This window comes from Pristis pectinata, chromosome 13 (genome assembly GCF_009764475.1).
Source record: "Pristis pectinata isolate sPriPec2 chromosome 13, sPriPec2.1.pri, whole genome shotgun sequence".
NCBI lineage: Eukaryota > Metazoa > Chordata > Chondrichthyes > Rhinopristiformes > Pristidae > Pristis > Pristis pectinata.
Window position 1 is genome coordinate 29,259,614 of NC_067417.1, and position 25,071 is coordinate 29,284,684.

General features: G+C 37.9%; 1 protein-coding gene across 5 annotated transcripts in view; it reads left to right on the top strand.

Moving 5' to 3' along the window:
* gpt2 (glutamic pyruvate transaminase (alanine aminotransferase) 2) overlaps positions 1-14,498 on the top strand; it is a 46,505-nt gene extending 32,007 nt beyond the window's left edge. For all 5 annotated transcript variants that reach the window (XM_052028077.1, XM_052028076.1, XM_052028075.1 and 2 more), the window contains 9 exons: positions 843-951; positions 1,817-1,950; positions 2,121-2,364; positions 4,666-4,745; positions 4,869-5,005; positions 7,169-7,343; positions 8,578-8,733; positions 12,228-12,340; positions 13,622-14,498. In XM_052028077.1, the coding sequence (XP_051884037.1) occupies positions 843-951; positions 1,817-1,950; positions 2,121-2,364; positions 4,666-4,745; positions 4,869-5,005; positions 7,169-7,343; positions 8,578-8,733; positions 12,228-12,340; positions 13,622-13,712 (1,239 nt within the window). In that variant the 3' untranslated portion in view covers positions 13,713-14,498. The remainder of the gene's footprint in view (positions 1-842; positions 952-1,816; positions 1,951-2,120; positions 2,365-4,665; positions 4,746-4,868; positions 5,006-7,168; positions 7,344-8,577; positions 8,734-12,227; positions 12,341-13,621) is intronic.
* The last annotated feature ends 10,573 nt before the right edge of the window (positions 14,499-25,071 follow it).

Below are 25,071 nucleotides of genomic sequence, written 5' to 3' on the forward strand. Positions count from 1 at the left end.
TCCTTCACTTCCTCATTGTATCCTTGAGATAATTCTGTGGTATAATACTGGGAAATCCCAGCACAGTTGGGTTCTGTTATGGACCCATGGTAGAGCCAGTGCCAGGGTGAAGTCAGAGATGTGTTGGCATCTGTCACTCAGTATTTCTTGGACTTGCTGTGAGTCTGTGCAAGTCCAGGACTTAGCTGGGAACATCTGAAAGCTGCTGGTTCCCTTTGGTACTGAGAGCCACAGTCAGCGTGATTTGGAAAAATCTGCTTTGCTTTACTCTCTCTGTCGGCGTTATGTGACATGTGGAGTATTTCCGACATTTCAAATTGCCCAGCCATTCCTCTGCTGCATTTTACAAATATAAAACTTGAAAAACAGTTCAGTTGCATTAAAGAATATAATTTAAGGTAAAACTGTTAAAACAGTGCCACCCGGCTCAGCTTACAGATAAATTAATAGCTGCAACAATCAAAGAACAAGCTAGAAGTCAGGGTAACAAATGGGAATAGAAATAGCAAGCTTAAGCATGTCAGAAAAAAATTGATGTTGTGATTACATAGAGTTGAAGGAATATCAAAAGCGTAATTTTATACTACAAAAAATAATACTTTGAGGCCTTTGAATATCACACAGGAATTAAATTTGGAAATTATAAATTCAGGAGTTTTGTCTGCAGTAACTGTTTTTCTGTATTGTTTAGCAATTCCTGATAAGTGTTCACAAGAAATGAATGAAATTTTGAAACCAATGGTTAGATTGTAGATTGTTGCTTATTGATGTTTTTTTGGAAGAAAAAAAATACTAACAGGAAATCCATTTAAACGATTGGTAATGTTTCTTGTCCAATTCAGGTTGTTGCTCTTTGTACTTGTCCTGAACTGATTGACAGTCCTGACTTTCCTGCTGATGCAAAAGAGAGAGCCCAACGTATCCTACAGGATTGTGGAGGACATAGTCTAGGTACATCTGCTTCACCCCTACTTGTGCTACTATATTCACATTTAGGCAAGTGATGTTCAGGAATCCTGAAGTCATTGGTGAGTAATGAATGTGAGGTTCTGTGGCAAATTGGTAGTGGAACTTCCATGTGCTGTTGAAGACGATTTGTGCTCTGGTTCAATGTCCAATTTACACCAAGTTCTATTGATGGAAGGAAGAAGAATTGTGATAATGCTGTGTCTGGATCACACTGTGTGCTTCATGTTTGATAAACTAGGAGGTATTTTCCTGAATTATTTTGTATGTGTACTAGACTTTCCAGAATTGTAAATTGGACAGATACTGGCACACCTTGGATTGTGTGGATCAATAGTTCATTTTAGAAATGATTATCAATTAGAATAAAAGTTAAAATGCCAAAAGATTGATCAATGATTTCTGCAGATAATCATCACTCAGCAATCATTTACCCAGACTTTGACAACCTCTCAGCAGTGAGTGAGTGACAAAATGTGACAAATTGGCACCTGGGATCCACAGCCAAGCCATTTATGAATGGATAATTAAACAGATATTTTTTGAGATTCTGGCCAATTGACAACATATCAAAGCTAAATAAGCACTTGTACCCATACGCCAGCCTTCAGTTGACCTTTGAAAATGTAGAGAAAATCAGCCAACTGATATGGTAGTTTCTGTTCTAAACCAAGCTGCTACTGGAAGTTGAAGATGTCTTAAATGTTACTTGTACTTGATCTATGTGCACAGGTAGAGTAGGTATGCTCTTGGAGGTCTGAGCTTCCTTAAATTTTATCCAATTAAATTTCTGATGAAATATTAACCACCAGTATTCATCACATGGAACTTTTTTTTAAAACAATTTCAGGTTCCTACAGTGCAAGCCAGGGTCTGTATTGTATACGACAGGATGTTGCTAAATATGTGGAGTCAAGAGATGGAGGAGTTCCTGTAGATCCTGGTAATATTTACATTACCACTGGAGCAAGTGATGGAATAATGGTATGTATGTCAGCAGTTTAATGACCAGCTTCTTTATTCATTAAATGCAGGAGTGGGCTTTCCGTAGCTAAATTGTTGTAACTAACTTTGCAACTGTTCTACTAGTAAACTATATATAAATAAGCATAGCTTTAGATTTGCTGAATTGTATCTCTCTCCATTTCTTACAGTCTGTTTTGAAACTTCTTTTGTCTGGAGAAGGCAGGATGCGAACTGGAGTAATGATTCCAATCCCACAATATCCCCTGTATTCTGCAGCCATCTCAGAGCTAGGTGCTGTCCAAGTCAACTATTACCTGGATGAAGAAAATAACTGGGCTCTGGATAAAAGTGAACTGAGGCGAAGCTTGAACGAGGCCAGGGAATATTGCTACCCAAAAGTTCTTTGCATTATTAACCCAGGAAACCCTACTGGTACTTTATTTAAACCATTTCAAAAATAAAATGCATGCATATGTTTGAATTTTAAGACACTTGGGTGTTTCACTAATAATAATGAATGACGTTAAAAAGCCTGTCTAATTACAGGCAACTCTACATTTTGTTTCAAGTAGGTCACATTTTATTTGTGGTGTTAGCTCATTTGTAGCACTCTACTTCACGAGAGCAGTGTGGGTTCAAGCTCCATTCTAGAACTGGAACACACAGTCTAGGAGGTCACTTCAGAGCTATACTCAGGGTGCTGCAACTTGGCACTTTGGCATTTTAGATGACACTTGAAACAAATATCTATTCAAACCATTCATATGGGCATTAAAAATACTACAGCCCCTAGTTAATGAGAAGCTGCATATAGTGACAATGCTGTTGGCTACTAGGACAGAGATTAGGTCATTCCTCTGTCCTTCAAGTTTAGTGACCATACTGCTGTGACTGAAATTGATCTAATGCACATTTTTGTATAACTGTCCTTCATTGTATTTTTCTGAAGTTACCTTTACTTTAATGGAGGAAGTTGCTGTAACTTTTTTATTAGGGCAGCATGGAGGTGCACCCATTAGTGCTGCTGTCTCACAGCTCCAAGTACTTGGGTTCAATCCTGATCCTGGTCTAGTTTGCACCTTCTTTCCATGATTGTGTGAAAAAGAATCAAAGGGGAGTCAATTTATACATATGATAATTAGGTGTGAGGGAATGTGTGGTTAATGGGATTTCTCCTCTGGGAGCCAGGATGGACTCAATCTTCTTCTATTGTCATTACAAATAAAAGATAAGTAAAATCTTTTCTGAATTCTGATTTGTGGTGAGACCACACTTGGAGTGCCCTACCATAATTGTCCAGGACCTTGGTGGGACTATATGGAGCATTGTGTGCAGTTTTGGTCTGCTTTGTTTCCTGGGATGACAGGACTATCCTAACAAAAATTGGGTCAGTTATTCACTAGAGTTTTGAAGAATGAGAGCAGAGCAGCTCATTGAAATGTACAAAATTCTGACAGGGTTCTGGCAAACTGGATGTAAAAGGATATACCCTGATTTGAGGAGGGGGGAGGAGTTGTCCAGAACCGGGGGTCAAAGTTTCAAGAAATTGAATAAGATACCGATGACAAGACGTTACTTCACTCAGTGGTGAACCTATGCAATTCTGTACTACAGAAGGCTGTGAAGGCCAGATTGCTGAATACGTTTCAATAGGAGATTGGTAGAATTCTAGACACAGAAGGCAGCAAGAGGAATGGGAAGAGAGAGTGGGGACATGGTATTGAGATGGAGGATCAGTATGATCATATCAGCAATGCTTGTATTGAATGGAGGGGCAGGCTCAAAGAGCCGACTCCTATTTTTCTGTCTCTGCCATTATAAAAGACCATTTGCTATTAGTTCTGTCTGTCACCCAACTTCATCTTCATGGCTGATGCTTTGTTACCACTCTTAAAGAAAAGCATGGTCATGTTTCTGACTCCAACAAAAGGTAGGTGTTTATTACACTGCTCTTTGTGACATTGACTCCAGCCTGAAATGTGGCAGACAATTTGTGCACAGCCCATAAAGAGCAATGTAATACTGATGAGATCTGTTCAGTGATAATGATTTAAGGATAAGTATTTTCCAGGCCATAAAGGTAAACTCTCTCTTGATTTTCTGAAAACTGATGAGATGACATCCCTTCTAAAAGGCAGCACCTCCAAAAATATAGGACACCATCAGTATTTCACAGGAGTATCAGCGTAGGTCTGGAATCCTTTATGAATTTGTAAGAGCAAGCTCCTAGAGTGAGCCAATTAATGCTTCTCCTCGCGGTTGTAATTTTCCCACTCCCCCTGCACCCTCCAATCAATCTTTCATATTTTCCTCCCTCCTGTTAACAGCTGTCCACCCTGCAGTTACCTTACAGTCAATCTGGTTGGTAAACAGAATTGAAAATTGATGAATGTCCTGCCATTAAATATCAGCACAACCACTGAATTTCTGGGTTTTAGCCCTCTGAACCAGTCCCTGTTCTTCCTCCCTGTAATTGTGCATGTCTTTGTGCAAAATTCCATCTAGAGGCTTTTATGGCAACTGCTATGAATGTTCTAAAGGGAAGTTAACAAGTTCAGAAGACTGCTTCAATTAAATGATCAGTTGGCTACTAATGCAGTATCACTATTATAAAATTTAGCTGGAGATGGATGGGTGAATTTACCAAAAGGGTGTAAGGAAGTTTCTGAATTTGAATTGTTCAAAAACAAAAATGAGTTTTTAAACAACCCCTTGTTTTAAATAAACTCACAGGCCAAGTGCAAAGCAGAAAATGTATTGAGGATGTAATTCGTTTCGCTTACGAGGAAAAACTCTTCCTTCTGGCTGATGAGGTGAGGTTTACTTATGGAATTTATCTAATAATCTAAATGCAGCATTGTAATTTTGAGAGTCAGTGGATATTCTGAGTGTATCGTTCAACAGTAAAATTGTATGCTTTATTTTCTCTATTCTAGGTTTATCAGGAAAACGTATATTCAGAAGGATGTAAATTCCACTCCTTTAAGAAAGTATTGTATGAGATGGGTCCTGAGTACTTCAATACAGTGGAATTGGTCTCTTTTCATTCCACATCAAAAGGGTACACAGGAGAGTAAGTATATTCTAACCTGCCTTTGCATTTTCAAAACAACATATTCAATTTTTAAAATTTACTTGAGGTTTGCTTCATTCATCATGTCTTCACTCAGTTCTTTGCAAAGACAAATTTCCTGCAATCCAGAATGAGGAGGTACAATCTTCTATTTGGAAAGAGGCCATGTAGATGTGAAATTAGCAAGCATTTTCTCACATACAGAACTCTGAAATTATCTTCTGTCATGTGACTGCAGATGCAGAAACACAACTGACTTTTGTTTATTCATGCTTCTTTAACACTTCTACCTGGAACGGGAAGAAAATGTTTTTCCAGTATTCCTGCGATCTCTGATACTAACCCTGAAACTTCTTGATCTATTGTTTACCATGCTCGAACTTGCTTTCCCTCAGCAACTAACATGGATTCTGCTGTGGCTGGGTAGCTGATTCTGCATTTTGTAGAATTTTTGTTGATTGCTACAATGCACTGTTTGAACATATTAAGCATCAAGTCATGAGCATGCTTATTCTTGATATCCTGGGCAATATTTATCCCTCAACCAACATTTACAAAGAATTGTTTGGTCTTGTCATTTATACGAATTATCTGTTGTACTTCCTACATTATAGCAGAGACTACACCTCAAAAGTACTTAAATAGCTATGAAGCATTTTGTGATATCCCAAAAGGGGTGTGGAAGATGCATGTATGCCTTTTTATTTTTACAGGTGCTCCTTAGTCTCTTTCCATTTTTGTCCATGGCAATTTCAACACTGTTTTATGATGTATATTTTGGTCCTTTTTTCTTCTACCTAATTCCACAGTACTTTACATTTGGCGGCATCAGGATTTACCTACCATTTTTCAGCACATATGTATTTTGCTCAACTCATTCTGTAATTTCTGTAGTTTTTAAATTATTTCTCTGTTCTCTTATTTTGCATTCAGGTACAAAATTGACATTAAAAAATATTAAATCAGTTCTGCTTCCAGCATTGACCCGTGGGTCATCTGACTTGGCAGTCTCTGTTTCCAACATAACTCCTCCAATAAAGTGCCTCCTTTTTTTTAAACTAACCTTGAGCTAATTTCTTTTTCATTATTGAGCTTTTACTCCAACCTTGTGTAACCAAGTGCCTCTTTGGAATTTTTGTACCTAATTTCTACACCTTTTGTCTTTTATAAGCATGAACATTTATTCCTGATGACTTGTTTGTTTTTGGGGCCTTTAACCACCTCAGGACTTGTGTTGCGGAAGTATTTGGTTATTCTTGGTTGGGCAGGGTCTGTTGCTCTTGGTGAATATGAGAGAGGAGATAAAATTTTGAGTCTATTTCATTTTTTTACACTGCACTCCTCTTTTCTGACTGTCTTTCTACTGCAATGAAGTTTGAAAATTTTTGCTTAGCTTCTGCGATTTATGCATCTCTTCACAAATGCACACAAGTACATTTTTATCTTTTTGTTCTTAGCTTTGTTCCTTTAAAAACTGCCCATTTTTTCTCTGTCATGTTGAATATTTACTTCCAAATATTTGTCTTAATTGTTCCTTCATTTCATCAAATTTAATATGTAAATGGATTCTGATAAAACTGAAATTATTCATTTTCTGTGGACACTGTTCCGTGGCAATGCCTCAACTTCCTGACAATATAAAGGAAATAGATTAGTAACAAAAATTAGTTTGCGATAAGTATATGTGTGTTTTTATTTTGGCTTACTGAATCATGAAGAAATGGCATGTCCCCTTTGACCCTCATCAATTTTTATCGATGCGCCATAGAAAGCATCCTATCCAGATGCATCATGGCTTGATATGGTGACTGCTCTGCCTGTAACTGCAAGAAACTGCGGAGGGGTGTGTGGACTCAGCTCAGCACATCACGGAAACCAGCCTCCCCTCCATGGACTCCATCTATACTTCTCACTGCCTCAGTAAAGCAGCCAACATAATCAAAGACCTCACCCATCCTAGACATCCTCTCTTCTCACCGCCCCCCCCCCATTGGGCAGAAGATACAAAAGCCTGAAAGCACATGCCATCAGGCTCAAGAACAGCTTTTATCCGGCTGTGATAAGACTACTGAGAATTCCAGTTTTTGTTTTGTTTTGTGACTGTACATGTCTATGTCGTCTATTCTTCAAATAAGCTTGCTCCCAAACTTTTCTGTCTTTTAGGTGTGGATTTAGGGGTGGCTATATGGAAGTTATCAACATGGACCCTGAGGTTAAGGCTCATTTTGAGAAACTGCTCTCAGTTCGTCTGTGTCCCCCTGTACCAGGGCAAGTGGCCATGGATGTTGTGGTAAACCCTCCAAAGCCTGGAGAGGAATCCTATAAGACGTTCAAAATGGTTAGTCTGCTTCATTGGTTATCCTTGAACTGGCTCTTCTTCTCTTTTCCATTATTAGTCCTCTGCTTGGAATAATATGCACTGTTTCTATTTGGTAATGTTGAAGAAGTCACTACAAGCTGAAAACAAGAAAATCTGCCAATAAGTTGACTCATGTTAGTTCTCATCCTTTAAAGCAATTTTATGCAGTCTTTTACCTATTATTTTTCAGTCATTTAGCAGGATATATGATTCAGTAGAACATGTTGACATTGGCAGTACTCATCAAGGATGTGCTCAGTAATAGATGAGACTTTACCAGAATCTGTAGATCTTAAACAATTTTCACATTTCCAATGTGTTTCAACATCTTAAACTGCAAAACAGAAAAACAAGTTTTTCCTTCCTTCCATGAAGTTGATTGTTCAGTCAGTATACTCTCCTAGGATATAGAGTATGACAGCATTGTGCTTGAGTCACTGGTTTATCAGCTAAAGTTTTGAACCAGATACATGAGTTCAAAATCCCATCATGGCAATTGGAGAATTCAAATAAATCTGGATTTTAATAAAAGGTAATTTCAGTAATGGTGATCATGTATACCTGTTTCACCAACAACCTTCAAGGAAAGAAATCTGTCATATTTACCTTGCCTGGGCTTTGTGACTGAAGATCTATTAATGTTATTGACACTTAACTGCCTCTTCAGTTTAGCGGTGCAAGAACTGAATAATAACTGCCAGCATTGCCAGGGACATCGACATCCTGTGAATAAATAAATTTAAAACAAAACCTAAGTGAAACACTCAAACTTCAGTCAAAGGGCTTAGAATCAAGAAGGGGGGATAAAAAAGAGCAAAGTGAATCTGAAAAATCTTGACACCTTGAGTTAATCATGGATTTGAATTCTTCCATCTCATGCAAGACACACGTGTTCTCCAAGGCATATCTCAGACAATCTGCACACATTCAATGCACAAAAATGTACAATACTCCTTTATGTTGAACTTATGGATCCATATGTAATAGTTGCTGTAAGTATTGGCCAAACTGTGAACTTGTAATTAGATTCTACATCCTATTAAGTGGAAATTATACCGTTTTTCCTTTGAAAAGAATAAACATTTATTCCCACGACATAATTATTTTGTGTTTAATATATAGGCAGGGGTCAAAGTAATTTTATTGTGTTGACTGAAGTAAAATGTGACAAAATACTTCCCCTATTAATAAGATGTATTTGTTTAATATGCAGGAAAAGATGATGGTATTGCAAAATCTTGCTGAGAAAGCCAAGTTATCAGAAGAAGTCTTGAATACCATTCCTGGAATGCAGTGCAACCCTTTGCAAGGGGCAATGTATGCATTTCCAAGAATTTTTATTCCTGCCAAAGCAATCAAAGAAGCCCAGGTTTGTGATTCTGGCAATAACGTGTAAATACTCTACTTGCAATGGCTAAGTGAATCATATAATTTTGGAGTATATTATTTGCTTCCATTACTTTAAGTTCCTTTGGATTATATTTCCCTCTATACATTTTTCTTAAACCTGAATATGGTGAAAACATGATGTATAAGAGCCCCCACAAGATTACAAATTCCCATGGCAATCCCATATAATTTACCCTCTCCAAACAAAGATGAAATTTCATTGATTTTACTGAGCTTAAGACAAGGTCAAATGTAGTTCAAGCCTGTAGTCCTCCATGCTAAATGCCATTACGCTATCAAACATTCTTGCCGAATTATTTGCAAAACGTTGAAGTCAGTTGCCGCAATTATAGCTTTATTGTTTTTAAGAGCTAGATAATTTGTGATGTTCCTGCTTTGCCATTACTTGTGCATTATCTGTCTTACTATTAAGACTTTTTGCCATGCTTTTGCACCATTTGATAACATGCAAAGTTTCTCTTCACTTTTTTTTTACTATTGTGCTGCTTTATATTGAAGAATAAACATATAACCTATTGGAAATGATGCTTAAAGACAGTGTTCAGATGGAGATTATAATTTGGCAGAAATCTGATCCATTTTTCTTTTAAGAACAGAAGATAAATTTAGGATTATTTAAAATAAATGAAAAAACAGGTTAAGATCTAGTATTATGCAATGAGGAAGGGTTAATTGGTCTGGTTGTTTGGGAGTCTTTAGAAACAGTGATCACTATAAAAATTGAAACTGAGTGCAATTTGAAAATAGGGTTATAAATCTGAATAAAGCAAACTACAAAGCATGAGCCACAAGTTAGCTATGATATATTGGGGAAACTACAATGAAAGGCATGATATAAAAATGAGTGGACAATTTAAAAAAATTAATATATAGTTAACAAGTGTATATTGCTTTAAAACAAAAAATCCAACTGGAAAATTAAGGCTATCTGGAGAGCTTAAGTGGTATTATAGCAACGGAAAAAGCGTATAATATTGCCAAGAAAAGCAGTGAGCCTTAGGAGTGAAAAAATATCAGAATTCAGCAAATGTGTTTGAAGGATTTGATAGGGAAAGTAATACAAGAGTAGAGTAACAAGAAACATGAGAACAGACAAAGTTTTTAAAGATAAGTAAAAAGGAAGTGATTAGGTAAAATGAACATTGGTTTCTTGCAGACTGAGACAGGTAAAATTATATTGGAGAATAAGAAAATAGCAGAGAAAACAAACAATTATTTTGTGTCTGTTCTGAAGAAGATATAAAAGGCTCCTGGAACTATTATAAATTTACATCTAGAGTGAATGAGGAGCTGAAAGAAATTAGCATTAGTCAAAAAATTAGTATTGGAGAAGTTAACAAGATTGAAAGGCAATTAAATTCCCAGGTTGTAAACTCCTGCATTTTAGGATTATGGAAGTGGTGGATGCAGTGGTTGTCATCTTCTAAAGTTCGTTAGATTCTGGAATGGTTCCTCAGATCAAAAGGTAACACGGGTAACCCCACTAATTAAGAAAGGAGGGTGAGAGAAAGAATTGAAGTACAGATCAGTTAGGATGATATTGCTAGTGGGAAAAGTGCTAGAATCCATTATTAAGGAAGTGATAACAGGGCACTTAGAAAATTTATATCAAGACTGGGCAGTCGATATGGATTTATGAAAGGAAAACCATGTTTGACAAATCTGTTACTGTTTTGAGGTTGGAGCTTGCAAAATTGATGAGGATGAATCAGCTGGTGTATTTGAATTTTGGAAAAGCCTTTGATATGGTTCCATACAAGAAATTATACAAAATTAGGCAGTTCAATGTTTGGGGATAATATACTGGCATTGATTAAGGATTAAATAGCAACCAGCAAATAGAGTAGGCGTTAATGAGTCATTTTCGGATTGAGGGGTTGTGGCCAGTGGGATGCTACGGTGATCTGTCCCAGACCCCCAGCTATTCACAATCTGTATAAGTGATTTCAGTGAGGGAGATCAGGGACATTATATCCAAGTTTGCTGTCGATACAAAGCTAGGTGACAATATGGGCTGTGAGTAGGATGTATGAGGTTTTGGGGGATATGAATTGTGAATGAACAAGGACATGACAGATACATTTCCAAATATAATGTGGAAAAATGTGAGATCACTTTGTTTGAAAAAATAGAAAGGGATTTTTTTTTAATAGTGAAAAATTGAAAGGTGTAGGTGTTCAGAGGGACTGGGGTATCCTTGTACATGGACCTCTGAAAGTTAACATGCAAGTATAGCATGCATTTGGGAAGGCAAATGGTATGTTGGCTTTTATTGCAAGAGGATTTGAGTCGATAGTAGAGAGGTTTTGTACCAATTATGTAGGGCCCTGTTGAGATGGTATCTACGATATTGTGTACAGGTGTGGTCTCCTTATCTAACATGTGACAGTTGGAGTGTAGCAAAGGTTCAGCGGACTGATTTCTGGGATGGTCTGGTTCTCATATATTTGGGATTAAACAGACAGGGCCCATCTTCTCTCAAATTCAGAAGAATGGGAGGTGTTCTTGTTACAGCATACAACATTTTAAAGGGCATTATGGAGTTGATATAATCTATTTATACCTTGGGTTTGTGCAATAAGTGGATTCAGGAGCAGTGTCCAAGAGTTAAGTAGACACTCTAAAGCTTCATACCTTCTAGTGGTATTTACTGCATTCTGTTGCAAGAACCCTACAAGTGTGGGGCAAGTATACACAAATAGTGGCTGATTCATACCTCCACTCTCCCACAAACCATAAAGCCTTTTGTTTTCAGCAGTGAAGCCTTGGCTCCCCTACATTAGGTTGGTGGTTGTGATTCCAGGGTAGGAAATTGTAGTTGACAGCTTAGAGGAAGAGGGATAAGACTGTCAGAGTAAGTAGGGGTATGAAGTGGAGCCCACTTGAACTGTGATTTGGATCCACTGGCAAAATTTGATTGTAGTTCTTCAGGGCCATTACAGAGGGAGCATCCTGTTTCTTTCCATTTTTAAAAATTGCCATCATGCTCTGATACTCTATCCCTCCAATGGATGCCCAAAATATCTTGTAGTGGCCTGCACCCTTATTTTGAATAAGATAAAAGTCTTCTGATCTCTCAAAAGCTGTTGGTGAGCATCACAAGTCCCAAATAATCCTGGAATGGGCAGTCCTTTAATTTTTAGGATTTTGATTTCTTTTATTTTGGAGATTGACTTCAGAATGTTCCAGGGAGGTGTATTTCACATTACTCTGCAGCTGTTTCTAAAAATAAAAGATGTAGCATTGACTGGCAGCCTAATTATTTTTAAAACATTGGGTAGATACTGAACATCAGCAAAATTGCCAGTGAATTTCTACATGGGTTGCAATTTAAACATCCTGATTTTTATTACAAGTGTAATTGCATAACCTTTTCAGCTGGCTCACAAAAAAAAAGACTTATGAAGATTTACAGAGGTTTGCTTTACCTGTCTTAAATTATTCTTTGTTTAGGCCAGTGGTATGGCACCAGATATGTTCTATTGCATGAAGCTCTTGGAGGAGACTGGAATCTGTGTGGTGCCTGGCAGTGGATTTGGGCAAAAGGAAGGAACTTATCATTTCAGGTAATTCCAAAGTCTTGGCAGACATAGTGAAAATGGGTTTGTCAATAGTTTATATCTGTACGCAGATTTTATACCCTGTCCCTGCGCTGCCCTGAAACTTGCTAGGTTCACTGAAATGTTTCTGTGTAACATCTTCCTAAAACATGAATAAAGTCTGTTTTGAGTATTTTGAGAATAACATTCGATTGTTTGGAAAATCTGCTAGTCCCGCACCACCAAAGTCCTCAATGTTCCACATTAATGGTTTGAAAAAGTGCAAAGTCAACTTTATTGTCATATGCACAAGTACATGTATGCACAGATGCCATGAAAAGCTTACTTGCAGCAGTATTTACTTCTGCTTTACTTTAATGATTTACAGTTTACTGTAATGTTAAAATTGTATAGAACCGTGGTTCGACCACACTCGGTATACTGAGTGCCTCTGGATTCTATGTTATAAAAAAGATGTAGAGGCATAGATGAATGTGCAAAAGAGATTCATGAATAGAGAGAGATCGACCAGAAAAACATGAACATACCAGAAGTTAGAAAAGTTTGGTGTGAACTGGCAGAAGTCTTGGTGATAATGAAAAGGTTTGACACAGAGAAGAGATTTCCAATTGTGTGGAAGAGTAAAACTAGAGTTCAAGAAGAAATCAGTTTAGACAAGAGGTAGAAAGTATGTGGAAGTTATTTCAAAAAGGAATAGTTCAGGCAAAGGCATGGATGTAGTTAAAGGAATCCAGATGATCACGAGAGAAAGAAATGGAAGGATATGCTGGTAAAGTTGGATCTTGTAGGATGGAGTGAGATTTATGTGGAACATAAACACTTGCATAGACCATTTGGGCCAAATGCCCTATTTCTGTACTGTATATTTAAAATAGTCAAAAACAGGGCATAAAATATTTTAAAAATCCATTAAGTTGCTTGTCAGCACAGTTAATTCTGTCCATGGCTTCCTTGCATTTGTGAACCTTGGTCCTTATTTGATCAGAATATTAGTACTTTTTAATAATTCGTACTAGACATTGAGATTATAGTTTATCTTTCAGTAATATAAATCTGCTAATCCACAGGAGCATAGCTGTAAGTGGAAAATTTGCCAGAATTTTGCCCCATTCTGCTCGGTATTGAAATAGTGCTATAATAAATTATTTTTAAGTACTTGGTCTAAAGAAACAGAGGAATAACTTGAAAGGTATAAAACATGAGTGTAAAAATAAATGAATTGATATAGTGATTGTTTTTAAATGGTTAAAATGTGCACTAATACTTGCAACTTTTTTTTCCCTCTAGAATGACTATTCTTCTTCCAATTGAGAAGCTGAAAGTGCTATTGCAGAATGTAAAGGACTTTCATGGTAAATTTGTTCAGAAATATGCATGAACACTTGGTTAATTTTGTTTACTGGAGAAATCCACATTGTTAATATTAACCCATCCTTCAGTCCTACCAAAATGTCAAATTAACATTTACTAAAATGAAATGGAGAAACAATTGCTGCAACTATTTGTCAGTTTGGTATTGTGAATACCATTATTTTGTACAAATTTGCTGCATCTTTTGAGAATACTTCTGTTTACAGTGAAATAGTACCGCTAGAATTTTTTGGTACTTTTTGGTAAGGTTTTTTTATTGAACAAATTAATGTCCTCATATCTGGTACTAGAAGTGTTACAGATATTCAAGCCTCTAATCTCAAATTGCCAGAAATATTTACTGGTTTCAGGTAGTTATGCCTGAAGTTGTGCCTTATTTTGTCAATGTCATATTCCATACTTTGTTGGCAATACAGTGCATTAAGTTGACTCATAAGCAGATTTGCATTTGTATAGCACAACTATATCTTCACCATTTGTGGACTTTTTTTTTGCTGTGTATGCAGTTGGAATTTCAGCAGACAATTAGCTAATAAAGCCTCTATCTGGATTGACTAACAAAATGTTAATTTGTAACACTGCCAAGCAAATGGGTTTTACAATAATTGAAAACATATGGAGGGCGATTCTGCTGCCCACCCTTTGAATAATAAAGATGTAATGTTTACAGGGATGAGTGGTTACAACTGGCCAGCCTTTGTAAATGTTTTAACTTTGAATTTATTTCTTTTCTATTTATGGCCTTTCATGTAGGTACTTACAGAAGTACAAAATAAAGATTGGTTTTGCCAGATATGACTGTTAAGATAAGATTCTTGTTTCTTTTGAAATAAGTGATTTTCTTATGGCTTTGTCTCCATTTAGGAAATATTTTCTGCTAGCTTCAGTTAATATAGGTGTCAAAATAAACTGCATATTTGCTGTGCTTACTTCTAAGCGCAATTGACTTTCAAAGGATTAAATGTGAAGTTGTGTCTCTGACTTAATATGTACTGTACTATTATGTGACACACACACACATCCTAATTGAGTTTTATTAGTCATTCTCATGGTCAATGTGTAATATTTATATGAACAACTAGAGCCCTGAAAATTTCCCATTTGACAGGGGGAGGCTGTGTTGGTCTCCTGATCATCTGACAAAACTTCAGAATCCCCAGAGAAACCAGGAAAATGCCTTTATGCTCAATACCAAATATACAGTAGTCTAACTTCATGTTTCTTCAATTAAAAGTCAGTTCAATTACCAGAATGCAATTAAAGAAAATATGAAGAAAAAGCAATTGTTCCCTTAAGTCTTCAATAGTTAAGAGCACTGTGGGAAATATTAGTGTCAGATGACCCTTGCTGCATTAGCTGATTGTATTGAGAATGCAACAGCTACTTTTTATATCAAGAGAAATATTAATTAATGAACCCAGGACAAGAAATTGAGCTCTTTAAGTTGGCTAAGCTATTTGACTACCCTTGTGCTTTTTGACAATCCCTTGGGTATCATGAAAAAGTGGTACAGCATTGCATCAAATCAGTTTCAGTTAATGAACAAAGTTATTGACTTGTGGAAGAACAAGTGAACATGTAACAGTTCTGAAGTTGAAGTGTTGTTGTAGCTATGTAGAGATACATTTGATTCTTTTCATAAGTTCAAAGAAAGATCTGGCTAGTCAGAATTTTCTTTCTTATCTCAATGTAACTATTACAAGTTTGAATAGTGCTTTGTAAACCTTCAAGAACATAGCTATATTTTTTCTTGCAGGGGGGTAAATGGGGAATAAACTCTTGATTTTCTTCCTTGTGAAGTGGTCATTCAAATCTAGGAAGTTCTGCATGTTCTGTTTTAGAGAAATTTCCTTCTGTAGCTCTTAGAATGAAACAATCTGTAAGTGAGTAAAGCTTGTAGCTTGATAGGGAATATAAAAGACTCCTGTACAAAGGAGTCATTTACATTTTTTTTCTTTCGAGGGTGTTAAATAGAATCATTAAACTAAATTTTTAATCAATTTTTCATCTTGCTAGTGAATGAATACAATACCTGAAATAACCAATGTGATAGCATATCAAGACAGTAGAGTATGAATGTATTACATTCACTTCACTTACAGAAATATTCCATGGAAGAACTATCACATTTCAATTTTACTTCATATCACCTACTTCAAATATTGTTTTAATAGTTTTGTTTGCATAGTTCAGTCACTATAGGCTCAGATTTAAGTGGTTAATTTCCAGAGTTATAGTTGTTCTTCAGACTTTTGTCATCAAGTCAAGAGCTGGATACACCACAGATGCCAAGGATAATAAGGGCCATCTAGAAGGGAAATGAGTGCTCTATTACAATGTGCCATATTGGTTTGAAACAATGGAGGACCTAATTATTCCAGTGCAAAAGAAGAATTGGATATTATGTTAGATTAATTGACCGATTTTATTGGTATGCCCGATGAAACTAAACCATTCCAATGTAGTTCAGATGAGATAATAGTTTTGGTAGGTATCTTCATAAATGAATCTCTACTGCAAAGCATCAGGAGATTGAGTCTTTTAAACTTAATTCCTCAATCTAACTGACAAGCTGCAGTACATTGAATTTTAAGTTATAACCCTATTATACGTTACGGAATATCCAAAGTTTACATATGATTCAAAGTTTCAATATGAGGATGACTGGGGCATTGGTAAATCTCACCTATGTTTTAAAAAAAATGTATAATTTTAATCAGTCATCTATTTCATGTCAATCACCTAAGTGTTTTGTATTTGGAAATGAGATCATCACACAAGAATTTTTGAATTTGCCTTGGAGAAGATAAAATATGCAAATGGGCCACTCACTGGCAAGTTTGATGTTTTACTGTATATAAAAATGACAATTAAGTCCTATGGGTTATTATTGTGTAACTAGATATTGGATAATAAAGATGCTGAACATATTGTTCATGATCCTCAGTCATCTAAGAGAAAAAAAAATGCACGTGAGCCCAAGGGACTATTTGTGCACTATCTGAAACTTCTACCACTTATTTTGTTACCAAGCTATAGAAGCTAACCATGATACTATGAGACAGAGAATTGGTCTGAAAAATCTTGATTTTATATATGCTTGGATGCAATGCTTTTGGTAACCTTTTGAATAAGCAGTATTCCATACATTGTTTCCCTCCATGGATGCTGTCTGACCTGCTGAGTTCCTCCAGCACTTTGTGTATTGCTTCAGATTCCAGCATCTGCAGAATTGTTTTGTGTTTCCCTACATCCTGTGGTTTACAGAAATCCAATTCCTTCATAGAAGTGCAACAGCTAACCTTATTTTCAAACAAGTATAAATATTATTTTAATCACTTAATTTCCTACAAGATATTTGTTGTATCCAGTGTCAGTTTGTGTTATCAATTCAAGATGGTGTAAGGATACTCTGGAATTTATAAATTAAATTAAGACAATAGTGAGGGTATTGGTACCTTTTATTAGTGTGGAAATGGTCCAGCAACATTAGGTTTGGGATAAATATGCGGGGATACTCTGCCGCTAGCTTTGTGCAAAGGGCATTTCACTGCTTCTCTTTGGAAATACATTGAACAGTGTGAAGTCTGAAATTTAGTTCATATCATAAAGTATACTTTGTCCATTCCAATCCAAATACCACATTGTTTAAGAAGATGTTAATGTGGGACTGAAAATTAATTATACCCAATTTAGCATTGAACTTGCCCACAAATTACCATTTCAGTACTTCTGCCACTGATCTCACATTGCTTCAATCTAATTGGCTGAGATAGTTACATGTTTTTGATCTGACATGAACAGTTCTTTCTTCCACAATTTGTCATGTAAAATAATTAAAAATCCAAACGTTAAAAAAGTCCTGTCATTGCAATGCATGGTCTGTTGATATTGCAACATTCCCCCTCACACATCAGTTCACCCTTAGACATGTCTGAGTTGCAGGGATTGCTTCTACTGAAACACAACAAAAATGATCCAAGCTGCTGCTGATACAAATCTTATGATAGTTAAATATGAACTTACCCCTGATGTGACAGTATTACTGTCAAGAAATTGCAGTGATTGCCAATCACCCTGATGCATCTTGCAATGTTACACTACACAGTAACTGAATTTAAACAACAGTTTGTATTTATAAAGCACCATTACCATACAGCATTCCAAGCCCTTATTGTGAAATATTTCACATGATTGTATAACAGCCAATGACCAAAATCTTTGACTAAAGAGTAGCTTTTCAGGAATGTTGAAAGAGAGATGATATTTAAGGCCAGCCAGACTGTAGGAAGTTGTCAGCAGAAGGCAAGGATTACTGGTAGTGGATAGTTTACAATCTGTAAACAGTAGAGACCAGAAATGGCATCTTGAAGCATGGTAGCTGAAGGAGATCAGAGAAAGTGAAAAGGCTTTGGAGAAATTATTGTTAAAATCAAGGTGCTACTTAACCAGAAGCCAACATAGGTGAATAGGATTGGAAACAAGTTGGGGCATAAGCAAATGAATTCTGGAAGAGGTCAATATTGTATAGAACATAGAACAGTACAGCCCAGGAATAGGCCCTTGCTGTTGTGCCAAACTAAACTAATCCCTTCTGCCAACACAATGCCCATTTCCCTCCATTTTCTGCACGTTTATGTGTCTATCTAAAAGCCTTTTAAATGCCTCTATTGTATTTGCCTGTACTACCACCCCTGACAGTGCATTCCAGATACCCACCATTCTCTGTGTGGGGGAAAAAAAAACTTGCCTCACACATCTCCTTTGAACTTGCCCACTCCTGCTTTAAATGCATACCCTCTAGTATTAGACATTTCAATCCTGTGAGGAAAAGATACTGGCTGTCTACTTTATATATCTCTCATAATTTTATAAACTTCTATTGGATCTCCCCTCAGCCTCCAGCACTCCAGAGAAAAAAACTCCAGTTTATCCAACCTTTACTTAAAGCACGTGCCCTCTAATCCAGGCAGCATCCCGGTGAGCCTCTTCTGCACCCTCTCCAAAGCCTCCACATCCTTCCTATAATGGGGCGACCAGAATTGAATGCAATACTCCAGATGTGGCCCAACCAGAGTTTATGCATTATAAGTTCCTGGTTCTTGAACTCAAGAGTTCAAAGACTCGAAGTATACTAACAACAACACAGGAGGCCATTAGGCAGAAAACGAGAGGCTGGTCAGGAGTAGTTTGGAATCAAGTATCAAAGTAACAGAGGCATGAATGAGGGTTTTAACAGGAGGTGAGATGAGGTAGTAGGAGAGTTAGGCAGTCATACAAATAGAAAACAGCAGTCTTGGTGAAGGTGTAGTAGTCAATTAGAACACTAAGGCTGCCAAGAACCTGATACAGCAAATATTTCCCCTCCAATTCCCTTTTGAAGGCCACAATTAAACCCCTCTTCACCACATCTGCAGGCAATGTACTCCTGATTCCAATCACATGCTCTTTTTTTAAAACAAAAGTTATGCCTCATGTCACTCCTAATTCTCTACTCCCTTATACTTGTGATCACTTCTCTACTCCTCTGCCACAGGTAACAGCCTCCCACTATCTCCTTTGTCCAGATAATATCTTCCCCCAGCTTTTTAATCTATCCCTGTAGCTGTAGTGTCATCCTAGGAGCCATTCCATAAATCATTTCTGGACCCTCTAATTCACATCCTTCCTATAATGTGAAAACACTCCATTTGAGGCTAGACCAGTGTTTGATAAAGATTCAGCATAACCTTTCTATTTTTATACTCTATGCCTCTAATACACAAAACCCAGAATTTTGCATGTCTCAATAACCACTTCCTCAACCTGCACTTGCACTTTCAATGGTTTGTATACACACCTCTCCCCAGGTCCCTCTGCTCCTGCACCCCCTTCAAAATAGTATCCTTTATTCTATTTTGCCTATCCCCATTCTTCCTGCTTAAATGGACCACTTAACATTTCTGTGTTAAATCTTACCTGTCATTCATCTTCCACTTCCAGTCAGTTTATATCCTGCTGTAATCTCTTTGCAGTTCACATTCGTGCCAGGTTTGTGTTATCTGCAAATTTTGAAATTATGGCTTGCACCCTGAAGTCTAGGTCATTAGTTTGGATTTTAGAGAATGGCCCCAACACCAATACCTGACAAATGCCACTATTCAATTTCTTTCAGTCAAAAAAAATATTCATCATACCTTTATTGCCTGTTATCTTAGTTAACTTTTTATTTGTGCTCTCAAAGTTCCTTTTATACCATGTGATTTAAATTTGCTAAGGCTTGTTATGTGGTACCGAAAAGCTTTCTGGAAGTCCATGTACGTCACATCAACCACATAACCTTCATCATTTCCATCTGTTACCTCACTAAAATGTATCGATTAAATATAATTTGTCCTTAAAAAGTAAGCCAAGCCAGCACAGATATCTTCTTCTAAGTCATTGCTAATCCCAGATCAATATTTCTTGAAGCTTTCCCACTACTAAGTTAACCTGACTGGCCTCTAATTGCTGACTCATTCTCATGTTTTTTTTAAACCAAAGGAGTAACATTTGCTACCATCCATTCCTCTGGTACCATCCCTTAATAGCCAATAACAAGTGACAACATGGCCGATCCCATTTTTTGCAACACCAGGGACAGCTAGAACTTAGCATGGTGACACTTGATGTTAATGCAGGCAGTTTCTATGCACAGCTTGATGCAGCCATTAGATGAGAGCCACAGTGGGTACATTTCTCCCTCTGCAGATTTGAACATTTTATCTCTGTGTGCATTATCCATTTTCCATCTCCAGAAGAAAGGGAAGAATGGCATGGGTGACCGCTGCAGCACAAGGGGTGGGTACAGGCCACACACACACAATCATATAGCAAAATAGCAACTTGCACCTGATGACCGGGTTCCTTCCTGCATCATTCCCACAATCCCACTTACTGCTTCAGCTTGTCTATGTCTTGGGTATATTGCACTTTAATCTTTTGAACAAAAATAAATTAAAAATCTTTAAATTCATAACTAGTGGTTGTACTCTAAGTCTTTTAAAAGGAAACTAGATATCTGCTTGAGAATCAGAATTCAGCAAAACCTGTACAACAGATGGGGGGGGGGGGGGGGGGAGAAGAGAGAGGGTGATCTCCTAAATAACATCAACCCCACGTTCAAGTGCAAGATAACCAAGACTATCATCCATTTCTAGGTCCATGTTCCATCTCTTCTGAACCAGATTCCCAGCACTTTCAAGTAGTTGGACAGGACCGTGAAAGAGCAAAGGATCAGTTGGACAAGTTGCCAAAGAACCGGGCTTCTCTTGCTGCAATTCAGTCAGGCCCCAAGGGATAACTCAAACTGATTGTAGCTGCTGTGGGTGGACAGCGGATCCGAGCAGTAGACGGCAATGTTGTCCATCAATGGGGAGGCTCTGACTCAAGTGCTGCTGTTGCCTGGAATCATCACGCCTTCTAATACCCACATTCATCCTGATGGCTTTGGCAAGTCTTTATGCAACACACAAGACAAGAGAGAGAACAGCTTGGCCCAACTCCAGGTCTGATCAGGAAGCTTTCAGTTTCCCCACCTACAAAGCTGGACTTCACTACCTTTGAGTATGCGCAGACCATTGCCCGAATAAGCAGCTATATATGAAATGGCAAATTCCCAACTCAAGCCCCAGTTTGGGGACCACATCTACCATCTTGTGGTCCAAGTTAAAATGCCAAGTTTTCAGCCCCACTGTCACATCAGCAGTCCTAGCCCTGAGTATTACATGGTGTCAGAGATCTTCCTGCAGAGCTCAGTGCAGGTCAGATTCAGGTGATTAGTCAGCCCTGGAGCAGAATTGACTTAATTAGTAGTGGCATTGGACAATCTTGTAATGCACATGAAACAGCAAGATGGGTCATCCATTTTTGATCTCTTCCTCTTCATGAAATGAGGGCAAGTAATGACACCATTTCTCGTGGATTCTGACTCTATCCCTTCAGGCACTTCCTGTCACATTTGTGGCAGAGGGTGCAGGTTACACAACGGCCTCATCAGTTAACTGGAAACGAGTTATCTTCAATCAGATAGCAGCAAAAGTATCATAGTAATTGGATAAGTGCATGAAAGGATTTTTTTTAGTGTTATTTTACATTACTTGGGGGGGGGGGGGGGTGGGGAGGGAATAGTGTAAATTAGACTGCTCTACCAAAGGAACTTCATGGGCAGAATGAACTGTGTTCCCTTACTCTACCACACACATATCAATTTCACTTGGTATAAACAGTTCCCTAGTTGATACCTTGACAGAGGACCAGCAGAAATGCAATGTCAGTCGCTGGCAGATTCCAACATAGATTTACTGGGATTTTACTAGCGACAAGGGCGCTGAGAGGTGGATAAGGGGCAACTTCACGTTAGCCTTCAAGATGGAGATTTATCATAAAGTATTAAATGTATAGATCCTGTTGGGGGGGGGAAATCTTTTAAACAAAATTAAATAGAAGAATCTTTCTTAAATTCATAACTAGTGTCTGTACTCAAAGTCTTTTAAAAGGAAATTAGATGTCTGCTTGAGAATCAGAATTCAGCAAAACCTGTACAACAGATTGGGGCGGTGGGCGATCTCCCGAACACCACCAACTTCAGGTTAAAGTGCAAGATATCTAAAACTATGGAAGATTTGGCTTTACATATCAGGGTGATTCAGCAAACTTCCAGCTATTAATGGCGTCATTTTAATTGATAGGATATTCAAGCATGAACGGGATTCAATAGCAAAGGAATTTAAAAAAATAAACAAATAGAATTTCTATATATGAGGCAGTAGGTGTTTTGCTGCAGTTGAGAAAGGATCATTCCCTGTCCCTGGTCAGCAGCTTTTTTCCCTCGCAGCAGTTTTAATTTTAATTAATACCATGTTTAAAGTGTTGATGTTCAGCTGCCCAAAATTAATGAAGCTTACAGCTGCCTAAAATTAATGAAGCTTACAGCTGCCTACTCCCAGAGCCAACAATCACACTCGGTCAATAACACTGTTTAAAAATACAGACCGTCACCAAGCAGAGGACGTTACTTCCCACATCCTTAACTCCAATATTTATATGGTCAACACACTGAATTGTAGCCATGGCTTTTTATTTCATATTGGAAAGAAATGAAACAAATATACCACAAAATAATTAATTGCATGTTTTTAAAAGCTTCAACTTAGCTTTCCATTTTAAAAACAGTGCTGTCACCTTTCATTCAAATTGGGCAGTTTGTGTACAAACCAAAAGCATTTGTGGAAACACTTGTTTACACTGTAATATGAAAATAGTCAAGTTTAGTAAAATAAGGGCAAATGCGCTGAATGATTTTGTGCTTTAGAAACAGTAAGATTTTATTTGATATCAGAGGAGTCAACTTCCAGATAAATTTCACTCGAGGGGAATTTCCCCAGGCAGTTTAGGTGCTTGGGACAGACATTTGTAAACAGGTCTCGATTTTAATGAGTAATTTATTTTGCTCGACAGCCAAAGAACACACAATACAGGCCCTTCAGCCCAGAGTGTTGTGCCAACCTTTAAACCTCACCTAAAACTATCTAATCCCTTCCTCCCACATATCCCTCTATTTTAAATTCCTCCATATGCTTATCTAGCAATCTTGAATTTGACCAATGTACCTGCCTCCACCACCACCCCAGGTAGTGCATTCCATGCCCCAACCACTGTCTGGGTAAAAAACCTCCCTCTGATATTTCTCTTGAACTTCCCACCCATTACTTTAAAGCCATGCCTTCTTGTGTTGAGCACTGGTGCCCTGGGAAAGAGGCACTGGCTGTCCACTATCTATTCCTCTCAATATCTTGTACACCTCTATCATGCCTCCCCTCATCCTCCTTCTCTCCAAAGAGTAAAGCCCTAGCTCCCTTAGTCTCTCCTCATAATGCATTCTCTAAACCAGGCAGCACCCTGGTAAATCTCCTCTGCACCCTTTCCAATGCTTCCATATCCTTCCTATAATGAGGTCACCAGAACCGGACACAGTACTCCAAGTGTGGTCTAACCAGAGTTTTAGAGAGCTGCATCATTACGTCACGGCTCTTAAACTTGATCCCTTGACTTATGAAAGCTAACATCCCATAAGCTTTCTTAACTACCTTATCCACCTGTGAGGCAACTTTCAGGGATCTGTGGATATGAACCCCCAGATCCCTCTGCTCCTCCACACTATCCAGAATCCTGCCATTAACTTTGTACTCCGCCTTGGAGTTTGTCCTTCCAAAGTGTACCACCTCACTTCTCTGGATTGAACTCCATCTATCACTTCTCAGCCCAGCTCTGCATCCTATCAATGTCCCTCTACAATCTTCGACAATCCTCTACACTATCCACAACACCACCAACTTTTGTGTCGTCTGCAAACTTGCCAGCCAACCCTTCTACCCCCTCATCCATGTCATTAATAAAAAAAAATCACAAAAAGCAGAAGTCCCAGAACTGATCCCCGTGGGACACCGCTAGTCACAGTCCTCCAATCTGAATGCACTCCCTCCACCACAACCCTCAGCTTTCCACAGGCAAGCCAAGCCAAGCCAAGCCATGGTCAAACAAATCTGCGTCAGTTTCTACCTTAACTTCCTCTTGGCAAGCACCAGGCTAAGTGGTAATCACAATCCTAGGCAATTAAATCAACGGCTTCCCAGGACATGAATCCCAACCTTTTAAAATCGGTGCCGGACTCCCATAGTGTCTGTGGACATTCCCTGCAGTGACGGGAGAAAACAATCAGCAAGGAATGAAAATGCAGAAGGACTCCTTGTTCAGTGTTACTACTACATTACACGGTTTTATTTGGCACAACACCATTGGCTACAATCTATTATACTTACAGAAGTAGTTAGATGTTCAGAGAAAATCTCCAATTTTCAGCTAAATAGCGATAGATCGCTCTCGTGCGCACTCATCGTTCACAACGGTTTTAAAACAAACCAACCAACCTGACGGAGCACACACAGGCCTCTCCTAATTTCACCAGTCAAGCTAACTTTCAAAACAAATTAACATTATTCGGAGTAATTTTGTGACTTCGGCAAGATTTTTCAGGATGACATTCTGCACGGAGCCTATATTGAACATCCGTTCTCTTTGCGGCTATTCTGCAGAGAAATTTAACTAATCCAGTATTGGTTATGTGATAAAGACCTGAATCAGTTTGAGAGACAAACATGAAGACAGAAGTTTCAGGTTAGCATTCCATTTTAAATTTGGTACCTCAAACACTATAGTAACATCAACCCAAGTATTTTGGAGTAGGACACGAGTTGACTATTTTATTGACTAATTAGCAATGCAATCACTAACTGCTGACTGGCAGTTAACGTGTTGGACAACACTACTTCTCCAGAGGTGTTTCCATC